Source organism: Pleurodeles waltl, chromosome 2_2 (genome assembly GCF_031143425.1).
Source record: "Pleurodeles waltl isolate 20211129_DDA chromosome 2_2, aPleWal1.hap1.20221129, whole genome shotgun sequence".
Lineage (NCBI taxonomy): Eukaryota > Metazoa > Chordata > Amphibia > Caudata > Salamandridae > Pleurodeles > Pleurodeles waltl.
Window position 1 is genome coordinate 201,081,885 of NC_090439.1, and position 12,956 is coordinate 201,094,840.

Here is a 12,956-nt window from a genome sequence, read left to right on the forward strand (position 1 = left end):
CAGCTTGCTGCCTGAGACCCTCTAATGTGGGACAGGTTTGCTGTGCCACACTCAGCTCTTCCCTGGCAGGCCCCCCTCCACCCAAAAGCTCAGCAGTGTCTGCTGCCAGCTCTTCTGGTGTAGGTTCTGCACAGGGTGGAAATTCTTCTTCCTCAGAAGTTGAATCCACTGTAGAGGGGAGGGATAGTAGGTAGTGTTTTACCTTTACTAACCCTAGCTTTAGGGAGCACATGGTCTATTCTTCCAGGATCCAAGTCACCCTGTCCTTTTTGCTTTTTGGCCTGAGCCCTGGTTAAAGCAAAAATATGCCCTGGAATGCCCAGCATTGCTGCAGGAGCCTCCAACTCCACTTCTGCCCAAGCTGATGTCTCTAAATCATTCCCTAGTAGACCGTCTACAGGTAAATCTGAGGCAACCACAACTTTCTTTGGACCAGTAACCCCCCCCCCCTCCCCCTCAGTTGAGATTCACAACATCCATGGGGTGGCTAAGAGTGTTGTTATGAGTGTCTGTCACTTGGTACTGCTGACCAAGTAGGTGTTGTTCAGGGTGGACCAGTTTTTCTATCATCATAGTTACACTGGCTCCTGTATTCCTGTAGGCCTGAACCTTAACACCATTTATTAGGGGAAGTTGCTTGTACTTATCCATATTAAGGGGACAAGCAACCAGGGTGGCCAAATCAATGGCACCTTCAGAGACTAAAATAGCCTCTGTGGTCTCCCTAACAAGACCAACCCCAACTACATTGCCAATAGTGATCCCAGCTACACCCTTGGATTGGCTATTAGTAGTAGATTTCCCACCACCGCTGCTATTACTAGGAGCACTAGAATTTGCAGCAGGGGTTGTGGTGGTGGGATGTTTGGTGTTTTTCTTTGGACAACTGGAATCAGTTGCCCAATGGCCTTTGACTTTACACAAATAACACCAAGGCTTTTTAGGTTGATTATTAGAACAGGATTTGGACCCACCACCCCCAGATGATTTTTGTGGGCCTGATGAAGACTCTGAATGTTTACTTTTGTCCCAACCCTTGTCAGAAGACTTACCATCCTTCTTATTGCCATCCTTGTAACCTCCTATATGAAATTTCTGTTCACTCTTGTTCTGACCCACTTGTCTGCCTTCTTTCCCAATTCTTGGGGATAGGTCAGATCAGAGTCCACTAGGTATTGGTGCAACAAGTCAGACACACAGTTGTTCAGAATATGCTCTCTCAGAATAAGATTATATAGGCTTTCATAGTCAGATACCTACCTGCCATGTAGCCACCCTTCCAAGGCCTTCACTGAACAGTCCACAAAATCTGTCTAGTCTTGAGAAGACTCTTTTCTGGTGTCTCTGAACTTAATCCTGTATTGTTCAGTGGTTAAGCCAAATCCATCCAAGAGTGCATCTTTCAATACTGTGTAGTTGTTAGCTTCACTTTCTCTAACAGTAAGGAGCCTATCCCTACCCTTTCCAGTGAAAGATAGCCACATAATAGCAGCCCACTGCCTTTGAGGGACCAACTGTACCATACAGGCCCTCTCAAGTGCAGCAAACCACTTGTTGATGTCATCCCCCTCCTTGTAAGGGGGGACTATCTTGTGCAGATTCCTGAAATCTTGCTCTCTAACAGGATTACTATCAGGAATACTGCTGCTGCCACCATGGGGAACTAACCCCAACCTCTGTCTTTCCTTCTCAATGTCTAGGGGTTCCCTATCTAAGGCCAGCTGTTGCTGTTTAAGCTTCAGTCTGGTCTCTTCAACAATCAACTTTTTGAGTTCCCTTTCTAACAAGTTATCCTCAGGGTGGGTGGGTTGGGAATGCTTTGACACAGATGACAAATTGGAAACTTCAGAGGGGGACCTGTCCCTAACTGTCTGGACCCTGGTAACCTGGCCTCTAGGGATAAAGGATGCCCTACTGTGATGGGACCCTTTCTCACTACCAGCATCACTAGGTGCCCTGCTAGGGGGCAGGCCCTGATAAGAACCCTCCCCACCCTTTGCAAGGAACTCTCCTGAGTCAGACTGGGAAGCTTCTACATTTTCTAACCTTTCATTTGATGGGCCAGACTGGTTCTGGTCATCCACAACAAGCATGTTAAAAATAAACTATTTTGTAGGGTTCTTTCCTATACATAAACCTCTGTCTAACTCCTTAAACTCTTGTAGTTCAAACTCTCATAAGTTGCATTAACTGTCTTGAGAGTGGACTCTACAACAGACATGATAGAAAAGATTTAAGGATAGGGAGAAGAGAGAAAAAGTTTTAGAACTTTTGAAAGCACTGAGAAAAAACTTTTTCTAACTTTTAGAAAACCTTTAGAAGTTTTAAGAAACTTTTCAGAACTTTGTAAAAAGTTTTAGGATAGAACAGCAAACTTTTTGGGTTAAGTGTACATACACTGAACTGTTTGGTATATGATTCTCTTATGAAAAGTACAAAACGACACAGTGGTAAAGCAGTTACAATTTCTTATCCCACCGCTGCACCATCAATGTGGGAGGCTGGCCTGGCTTATAGTGGGGACCCTGTGGTACTTACACCCTGTGCCAGGTCCAGTTATCCCTTATTAGTAGAATAGAGGTGTTTCTAGCAGCTTAGGCTGATAGAAGGTAGCTATGGCAAAGCAGCTTAGGCTGAACTAGGAGACATGCAAAGCTCCTACTATACCACTTATATCACATGCACAATATCATAAGAAAACACAATACACAGAGTTACTAAAAATAAAGGTACTATATTTTTATGACAATATGCCACAAGTATCTCAGTGAGTACCCTCAGTAAGAAGTTAAGTAATATACACAAGTTATAAGTACACAAACCCAAAACAGGTAAGTAAGAGTCAGAAAAGTAATGCAAACAGTGTAGAATTACAATAGGTTGCAATAGGCAAGCATAGGTCTAGGGGCAACACAAACCATTTACTCCAAAAGTGGAAAGCGAATCACAAATGGACCCCAGACCTATGGGAGCTTGTAGAGGGTCGCCGGGACTGTAAGAAAACAGTCAGGGTGTCCAAGATACCCCACCCTAAGACCCTGAAAAGTAGGAGTAAAGTACACCTACTACCCCAAAAGTACACAATAGTTGTGATAGGGGATTCTGCAAGAACTACAAACACCAGCAGTGCACTGAAGACGGATTCCTGGACCTGAGGACCTGCAAAGCAAGGGGACTAAGGCCAGGGGGGGCAGGAGCCCAGGAAACCCCGGATGAAGGTGCAAGTTAGCTGCCTCCGGATGGAAGAAGCTTGGAATTCTGCAAGAACGAAGTGGACTAGGAATTTCTCCTTTGGATGAAAAATGTCTCACGTCGCGATGAAGGTTGCAGAAGTGTTCCCACGCAGAAATACACAAACAAGCCTTGCTATCTGCAAGGGTCGCGGTAGAGGATTTTGGGGGCTGCTAAGGACCAGGATGTTGCCCCTTGGAGGAGGAGACAGAGGGGGCGCTCAGCAACTCGGAGAGCCCTCACAGAAGGAGGCTGCACCCGCAGAAGTACCTGAACAGGCTCTGCTGTGCATGCAGGATTTCATTGAAATGTGCACAGAAGCCCTTGTAGCTGCAGATCACATGGTGCACAGGATTACTGTCTGGGTAGGGGAGGCAAGGACTTACCTCCTCCAAATTCGGACAGTTGGACCACTGGACATTCTGGGTCACTTGGGTCCACCACCTGTGTTCTAGGGGCCACGTTTGTCAGGATGAGAGGGGACCCAGAGTACTGGTGAAGCTGAAGTTTGGTGCCTGCTGGAACAGGGGGAAGATTCCGTCGACCCATGGGTGGATTTCTTCGTGACATTCAGTGCAGGGTGAAGGCAGGCAGCCAGCCCCCAGAGAATGCAGCACCAGGAAACAGTTGAGAAAGCTGTCAGGATTAGGCTCTACAATGTTTCTGGTAGTCTTCTGGCTACTTTGTTGCAGGTTTACAGGCATCCTGGAGCAGTCAGCAGTCGATCCTTGGCAGAGGTCGAAGAGAGAAGTGCAGAGGAACCCTGAAGAATTCTTGCAAGTCGTAATCTCGGGAAAAGCCCACTGGAGAGACCCTAAATAGCCCTCGGAGGAGGACTGGCCACTTATCAGGAGGAGTCTCCGACGTCACCTGCTGTTACTGACCACTCAGAGGCCTCCAGAGTGCCCTCACACCTCTGAAAACAAGATGGCAGAGGTCTGAGACTGGAGGAGCTCTGGGCCCCACCCCTGGGGTGGTGATGGACAGGGGAGTGGTCACTCCCCTTTCCTTTGTCCAGTTTTGTGCCAGAGCAGGGACTTTGGGTTCTCTAAACCGGTGTAGACTGGCTTCTGCAAGGAGGGCACCATCTGTGCCCTTCAGAGCATTTCCAGAGGCTGGGAGAGGCTACCCCTCCCCAGCCTTTAATACCTATTTCCAAAGAGAGAGGGTGTAACACCCTGCTCTCAGAGGAAATGCTTTGTTCTGCCTTCCTGGGACTGGGCTGCCCAGACCCCAGGAGGGCAAAACCCTGTCTGTCGGGTGGCAGCAACTGTAGCTGCAGAGAAAACCCCCAGAGAGCTGGTTTGGCAGTACTGGGGGTCCATAGTGGAGACCCCAGGATGCATGGAATTGGCTCCCCAATACCAGATTTGGAATGGGGGACCAATTCCATGATCTTAGAAATGTTACATGGCCATATTCGGAGTTAACATTGTGAAGCTACATATAGGTATTGACCTATATGTAGTGCACGCGTGTAATGGTGCAAGGGTGCCTTCACACTTAGTAACTTTGCACCTAGCCTTCAGCAAGTGAAGGTTAGACATATAGGTGACTTATAAGTTACTTAAGTGCAGTGAAAATGGCTGTGAAATAACGTGTGCGGTATTTCACTCAGGCTGCAATGGCAGTCCTGTGTAAAGGTTTGTCTGAGCTCCCTATGGGTGGCAAAAGAAATGCTGCAGCCCATATGGATCTCCTGGAACGCTAATGCCCTGGGTACCTAGGTACCATATTCTATGACTTATAAGGGGGGCCCAGTATGCCAATTGAAATTGGTAAATGTAGTCACTAGCCTATAGTGACAAATTTAAAGGCAGAGAGAGCATGAACACAGAGGTTCTGATTAGCAGAACCTCAGTGAGACAGTTAGGCACTACACCGGCATACACATTTAGGCCACAAACTATGAGCACTGGGTTTCTGGCTAGCAGGATCCCGTTGAGACCGGCAAAAACATACTGACATACATGTAAAATCGGGGGTAACATGCCAAAAAAGATGGTACTTTCCTACAAAGCGTCAATGAAAGGAAAGTTAGAAAAGAAAAAAAAAAAAAAAACAGCAGCCCTAATCGCGCTCTTTATTAAATGGTTCGGACAATAACTAGCTAGGGATAGGTTACAATTCAACCCTATGAGCTATTACTCCAAACACTCGTCTTCTGCGTTTAGCCCACAGTGTGTGCAGGCAATCCTACAAAGGTACAATCACAGTTTAGCAAATAGTTCCACATTTCAGTGATTTAAGCTATGAAGAGAAAAATGTCACCGATTCCCAACTCAACCCCCACCTCTTCGATCCTTACATTAGGTACAATATTTAAATCCATGTGCCTGGTTCTCCAGGTACCCTAAAACGTTAGCTCAGTTTCAACTTGAAAAATCCTATGAGAAACTACCAATCATTACTTGGGCTTATTAGTGTTCCTAAGTTTAAGAAATGCCTCTATGATGGACCAGCTAATTCTCTTTGACTCATTTGTGGCACTCCTCCCTCTCCCCCCCCGACCCTCAATTTGTATTATGTCATTACACATTTACTATATCTACATGAGCCACTATCTTTTTTTCACGTTATTCCCCTGTTTCGGTTGTGTTCTTAGTATTAGATTCTACCCCTTTTGGTGCCCAGACCCACTTGGATGCTATGCCAAAGGCACTCTCAAAAAGCGCACCATAACCAGTTTTGCAGTTTTGATCCCACCGTAGGCCCAGGAGTGTGGGTACCATTTCAGAATTTTGAGATGACCAAATTGTAAATTACATCTATGTACATGAATTGTATGCAAATAAATCTCATGCGGCTGTCGAAAAAATATGGCATTTCACGCTTTGTATTACTGAAAGAGCCGGAAGTGTGGAGCAAGAAGTGTATAGCAGGATCTCACACTAATACATAAATGCTGGGTGATTGTGCACAGTGATGTATTTTACTCACTCACTGATGCCTGATTTTAGACTATATCTATGCAGTCTTGTGCCCCACACTCTCATGCATGCACTGCCCTTGCCCCCTTCATAAACTCGCCTATTCGTGTAGCTGCCTATCCATACACTTATTCTTCCATCCACCATGCGCTTATTCTCCACTGTGCACTCACTTCGCCTCACTGCTCTCCTAAATTCCACAGCTTCACCACCTTGTTCTTAGCCCTTTATCTGTGCACACTCTCACCAGCTGATTTCATAATCTCTCCCTGCACTCACTCCATTCATCACTCCCGTACCTCTCTATTTCCCCCATTTCCACGTTCATCCTCTTAAGTAAAGGCAGTGCAGAAGCACTTTCACTTCTAAGCCAGGCTTATTCACTTTGTCAATGCCTGTGATTCCATGGGAACAAAACGTTTAGTTCATTTCCTTTGATCTCTCAAGGTTATATCGCGTAAAAAAGACTTTTAAGCTGATTGAGCTGTGTACATAAAATCTTCTAAATTGGTCCTTTCTCCTCTGTACCCTAGTGTCTGAGTATTGTAACTGTATTGCAGCTGGTTTGCTACTCATCTCGTGCAACTTGCGACTCTAAAGAACACGTTTTCCAACGTATTTGCAAGGATATTTTCTCAAAATGAGAGCCTTCAGTTGTCGAAAACGTACTACTTTCCTATCCTGCCATGTAATGTGTTGCCTACTGATTTCCACCAACTTTCAAAAAGGAAACTGGTGGGTGGGGCGGAATTGCTACTGGGTGGCTAGACTAAAAATGAAGAGAACTCTATCCTTAAAGGAATATGTATTATTTCAGACAAACAGGATCTCATTGCTTTTTAGAGGAATTGTTGAATTACCAGCATAATAAATATGAAAAAAACACAAGGTGGCTGCTCTGTTCCATACTCCTTATCTTACAATATCAACTACTGTTTTTCCACAGGAAAAATGCCAGCAGCGGAAATAGGAGTGCTACACGAACTACATCAGCGGGAACAGGAGGCATGTGGAGGTTCTATACAGAAGATTCACCGGGTCTTAAAGTGTAAGTTAAGTATTTGCCGTAATGTGTATTTTTCCAACTTGATAGCACATCTTTTTCACCACACTAAATCAATAAACCCAAAAATGATAAACCAATGTAAAAGCACTTTAATGTTCACATGGTTTGGTAGTTGTTAAAACCCCCTTCAGAGGGCCACAGGGCACATTGGGGCTACTCAGCCCAACTGTTGTGGTTTTACCCCTTGTGTCTGAGGCCTGATCTACTATGGATACTGGACAGCTGGCCCAAGTACTCCTTCCGCACTTATCTCTCAGTAATAGCTGTGGTGGAGCAGTCAAAGCTCCCTCGGGATACGATGTGGATAAAGGTAATTGAACACAGTTTAGTAGTCAAAGTGCAAACAGTACGAACATCAAATCAGTGTCCAGTCAAATACTTCCTTTTGTATGAAAAAGAAGTATTTTATTTCTAAATCTACACATGCAAAGGTATACCACATTCAGAAGCAACTACACAATCCCACTTAAGCATGGTGTTGTCATCCACAGCGACCTCTGCAATCGGCCGTGATCAGTCAGAGTAGTTCCCTCGCAGTGTGGGTCCAATCTGCCAAACAAAGTCTCAGTCTCTCCTTCAGGCAGCACCGAATCCCTGAGCAGCATTAGTGCTGGCAGCACTAATGCTGCTCAGGGATTCGGTGCTGCCTGAAGGAGAGACTGAGACTTTGTTTGGCAGCATACGGGGTTGCCATGGTACTTGACTGCTCACGAACAGACTATCTTGGTGCAAGCATTCACGCCAAGACAATTACAAGTCTCGGCACTTCTGGAAGTAAAATCACCACCGGTGGCCTTCAGTGGCATACGGGGGCGCACCACAGTGTGGCAGTACAGGTTTGTCCGTTTCCATACAGCACTTAAGTCAAGGCTTAGTCTCTGGTGACCCTCTCATGGCATATGTGGGTCACCAAGCAAACGATGCACAGGACAATGACCTGATCGATGCACAGCCTCACACCTTGCTCAGGGAATCCTCTCAAGTTTCCCCTCTGAGCCTCGCTCCCTCCAACGCTCTCCTCTTCCGTACAGGTTTTGGCAAGCAGGCAGGAGCTTGTGCACCAGGGTAGATGTTCTTGGTGTCCTGGATGATATCCCCTCACCCAACAGGGAGACTAGCAGACCCTTGCCTCCAGTCCTAGTCTCAGGCAGAAGTCTTGCAGAGCTTACCTTCCTCACGTAGCCTGCCTGTCTGCTTGCCAGATATCAGAGTTTAGGGCCTCACCCTCACCTTCATATAGTCTATTTCCAGACGCCAAAACGAAGTTTGAGGTCTGAGTCTTGTAAGTTTTATGTTAGGGTTCTGCTTCTTTTGGAGTAGATCCTTCTCTTTTTCTTCTTTCCTCATGAAAGACTGTCCATCACAACAGGCAAGACTCTGAAGCTGATTTTCCGACAATACAAGTCATTGGAGTGACTAGAGTTCAACCTGGATCTCAGCCACAGTGATATGTGCATCAAAAGGTTAATCCCAGCCCAGCTCGGATTCCCTTATCAGACCCATCTCCTTTCATGAGATGTGCCCAAGCCCCTTGCCTGTGATCCATCACTGAATCGAAGATCAGTCTTTTGAAGTGTAAAGGGAGTCTTTTCCTCTTTCACTCCACTGTGGGGTCCCACCCAGCTCACAGGAATGCAGCAATATACATCTGCCTGGGCATCTCTCGCTCCTCCACAGGCTTTCACCCGGCAGGCCTGGTGCCCTATGACATATATGGCATACTTTCCCTGTTAGCGCCCTGCGCACCTTGAAACAGCACTGAAGCTTTTCTATATCTAAGCAGGGTGTGGTTTACAAATGCACACACCGCCAGCACACACACTTATCATGGGCATGCTGCACAACACTTCACCCATACTATATTATATTATACTTCATGGAAGCATACATATACTCAGCGCGCGCTTTTATTGTGCACACATTGCACAACAGTATTTCTTCCATGTCCTCTATTCCTTACAGGCAAACATGCATCCAGTGCAGGGTCACTACTCAAGCGCTGTGCAGCACTCCATATCTGCCTGACGAAGGCCAGGGGGTGAATTAATTACACAGAAGCTGAACATTTAATAAGGTGAGTGAGCCTGTAGGCCTCACTCGATTTAGAGGATAAAAAGGTCCTGTTCGCTGCTACTAATCATTACACGGTGTGCTAGCACCACCACACTTGTGCTGCTTAAAGCCTGGTGAAAGAGGTAGTCTTCCACAACTATGAGGGTAGCGCTTTCGGGCACTCCTCCCAGTCCAACAAATCTGCAATCCATGAGACCGGCCTGTCATACCGCACACATGTGATTCTTGTTCAGCTGTGACAAAAAATCAGCATTAGGGATCCAGACAACAGTACAGTTGGCACCCAGAGCAGGGGTGCATGTCTTCAACCTTGCTGAGCACCTTTTTACCCCTGAGGTAATTGTGCATTTTTTTTAATCATGATTTGGAAATTCAGCTAATTATCAACAATGCATAAGGAGCCAACTGTAGTTGTGCTTCAAAGGAACAAATACCTGTTAATTTAAACATTATTTTCATGGAGTTATACTTTCAAAGTTTAATCTGTGACCAAAAGGAAACTCATTATACTGTGCACTCAATCGCTCAACAGCACATCTAAGAGCAACAGCAAAGCTAAATAATAACTTGCTCTTAATACTGCTTTACCTCTTAAAGGCACCCTCTTGTTGCCATACTGTTTGTTACCCTAGAGCTTTCTTTAATAGGAACAGTGTCTCAAATCCCATCTCTTGAAAATATATTTGATTTCCATTTTTAATCGCATTGTCGTACATCGCTTCATACAAAACGAATTCGGATTCAGAAGTATTTATGACAGCAGGAAAAATTATCACAATTATGATATGTGTAAATCCTGCAAGCCATGATCATTTTTTTGATCAGTGAGATGAGAGATTAATGTAAATCTTCTTGAAGAATAATGGAGCCCATGGTGCTTGTGCACATTAGGAGGAGAGCCTATGCATGTTAACTTGAGTACTTCTGTAGATTGGTTAGTTACTTACCAGTAATCTTCCTTACTCTGAGTCAACGATCTCTCCGTAGGTTATTGGCATTTGAATGTATGCTCCTCCCACCAGAGCAATTGTCAAGTAGTTTTTAACACACCTGTTTCCCATCCCGCCCCAGTTGTCATACCACATCTTTTGTCACCTGTTATAATTAGAGTGGTCACCCGTCTCACTTCCTGAATTCCCCAAGCCTACCTTACATTAAAGCCAGATCCCAGGAAGAGAGCGATGGGATACTCGATTGTGACAGGAAGGGTGTTGACTCAGAGTAATGAAGATTACCGGTAAGTAACAGGTCATTACCTCGTCGTACGACCTCCTTGTCACACTTATTACATTTGAACTGATACCCAAGCCTTTCAACAGCTTCAATTGCAAGACTTACTCTCAGGGGTGATTCAAAATAAATAATTTCATCCCATCATTAGAAAGTTGATTCAGTCATCAACGATCTTCTCTGCTGTCAAGTCTGACACTCCAAAGGTGGTAGCAACATTCTCTCCCACCCACCACCTGAAATGCGTCATAAAGGTATTGGGCGAAGCCCATAATATAGCTTTATATATGTCTGACAGTGAGGCACCTTTAAATGTTGCCTAAGAAACTGCCAAATATATAGTTGACCTTCTTTGCATCACATAAGGCAAACTTTCACCCTTTGCTCATAAGCTGAAATAATAGTCCTTTTGCACCACCTACTCAAGGTAGCATTGGTCGGTTTTAACCCCTGACCAGCAACACCAAAAGTAACAAACCATGCATCTACCTTTCTCTATTCTGCTATTCTGTCCACATAAACTGAAAGAGCTCTTTTCAAATTCAATGTCTGAAGCAACTGGCCTTCCTGGGACGCCAGGAAATGGCCAAAAACTGGAAGGACAAGGGGCCAGATGTAGCAAGCCGTTTGCAGTTTGCGGCATGCAAACGGCCAAATGCGATGCACATTCACAAATTGCGAGTCGGTACCGACTCACAATTTGTGAATGCGACTCGCAAATAGGAAGGGGTGTTCCCTTCCTATTTGCGACTTGCATCTCAATTCAGACTTGCTTTGTGACCGCGAATGCGGTCGCAAAGCAACTCACAGTTACCACCAGTGTCACACTGATGGTAACTCATTCGCAAAAGGCCTTCCCCTTTATGAATGTCGAGAAAAATATTTTTTCAGAGCAGGCAGTGGCCCTATGGACCACTGCCTACTCTGAAAAAACGAAACCAAATGGTTTCAGTATTTTTTTTCATTTTGCAACTCGTTTTCCTTTAAGGAAAACGGGCTGCAAAATGAAAAAAAAACTGCTTAATTTAAAAAGCAGTCAGACATGGAGGTCTGCTGACTTCAGCTGGCCACCATCCCTGTGAGTGCAGGGACTCGCTATGGGGTCGCAAAATGCGACCCACCTCATGAATATTGATGAGATGGGTCTTTGCGACCCCGTAGCGAGTAGCAGAAGGTGTCTGAGACACCATTCTGCATCCGTTTTTGCGACTTGCAAATTGCGAGTCGCTCAGACTCGCAATTTGCAAGTCGCAAAAACGGATTTTGCTACATCTGGCCCTAAGTCCATTCAACAAAATAACAATGACTGTCCTTTACGGACAAACTGTGTTCTTGGCCTAAGAGCAGCCTTGTCTGGGAAAAATCTCAGAAAAGGTTAAGAACATAACTCAGTCCTGACTCTCCTATCCTCCTTATCGATATATCTGCCACCATAAATAGCGCATTCAGAGTAAGAAATGTCAATAGAACTTGATGTAAAGTCTCACTTGGTGGGAACTGTGAAATTAGCAAACCAAAGGCAAATCCCAAAGAGGAACCGGAGACCTATACACTGGCATTTAGAGAAAAAAACAAACTTTTAAACAGTCTTGAAGTTGAAAGCACCAGAGTCTTGCAATCCTAATTTCTAAATCCTCTAATTGCTGCCCTTTGGGCCCGTAAAATGGATATCGCTCAGCCCAGGTCGAAACCATCTTTGTAGAAATCCAGAATTCGGACTTTATCGACATTTGAACAGTTTTCACCTTATGAAACTCAACACTCCTCTGCATTGCCGGACGCCTCGATTGTTGGATAAATAAGAGTACCTCTGTTGAACAACCCTTAGCTTCAAGAGCTAACTGCTCTATAGCCAAGTCCACAACTGAAGGTGCCTTAGATCTGGAAGAGACAGTTGTGGCCAAGCTAGGGGATATGGACGTAGGGGATTCTCCAACATGGAGGTATCTCCATCTGCAGAAGTAATGGATACCATGATCGACTGCTCAAGCACGGAGCTACTATCAAGACCCTTGCCTGATCCTCTTTTATTTAAAAAAATACATTTTGAATTGTAGGAATTGGGGGGGGGGGGCATAAGTTATTTCCTTCATCCATCTTCTGAGCTTTGGGAGAGGGCATAAGTGTGCAAAAAAGTGGAAGCAGAGCATTCTCCTCTGATGCAGAAGGGTCTATCTGGTAAGGCTAAACCTGTCTAACAGATTCTTAAACACCTTGTAGGAACATGGCTCTGTATATACTATCTCAAAGTAAGAGATAGTGTGCACAGAGTCCAAAGGTTCCCCTTAGAGGTAAGATAGTGGCAAAATTAGATAATTCTAATCCTCTATTTTGTGGTAGTGTGGTCAAGCAGTAGGCTTATCAGAGGGTAGTGTTAGGCATTTGTTGTACACACACAGGCAATAAATGAGTAACACACACTCAAA

The 12,956-nt window shown here is 45.1% G+C and overlaps 1 protein-coding gene across 1 annotated transcript in view; it reads left to right on the forward strand.

Annotated features, from left to right (window-relative positions):
* SEC61B (SEC61 translocon subunit beta) overlaps positions 1-12,956 on the forward strand; it is a 128,539-nt gene that overhangs the window by 66,163 nt on the left and 49,420 nt on the right. The window contains exon 3 of the mRNA XM_069219630.1: positions 7,108-7,209. Within this exon, the coding sequence (XP_069075731.1) occupies positions 7,108-7,209 (102 nt within the window). The remainder of the gene's footprint in view (positions 1-7,107; positions 7,210-12,956) is intronic.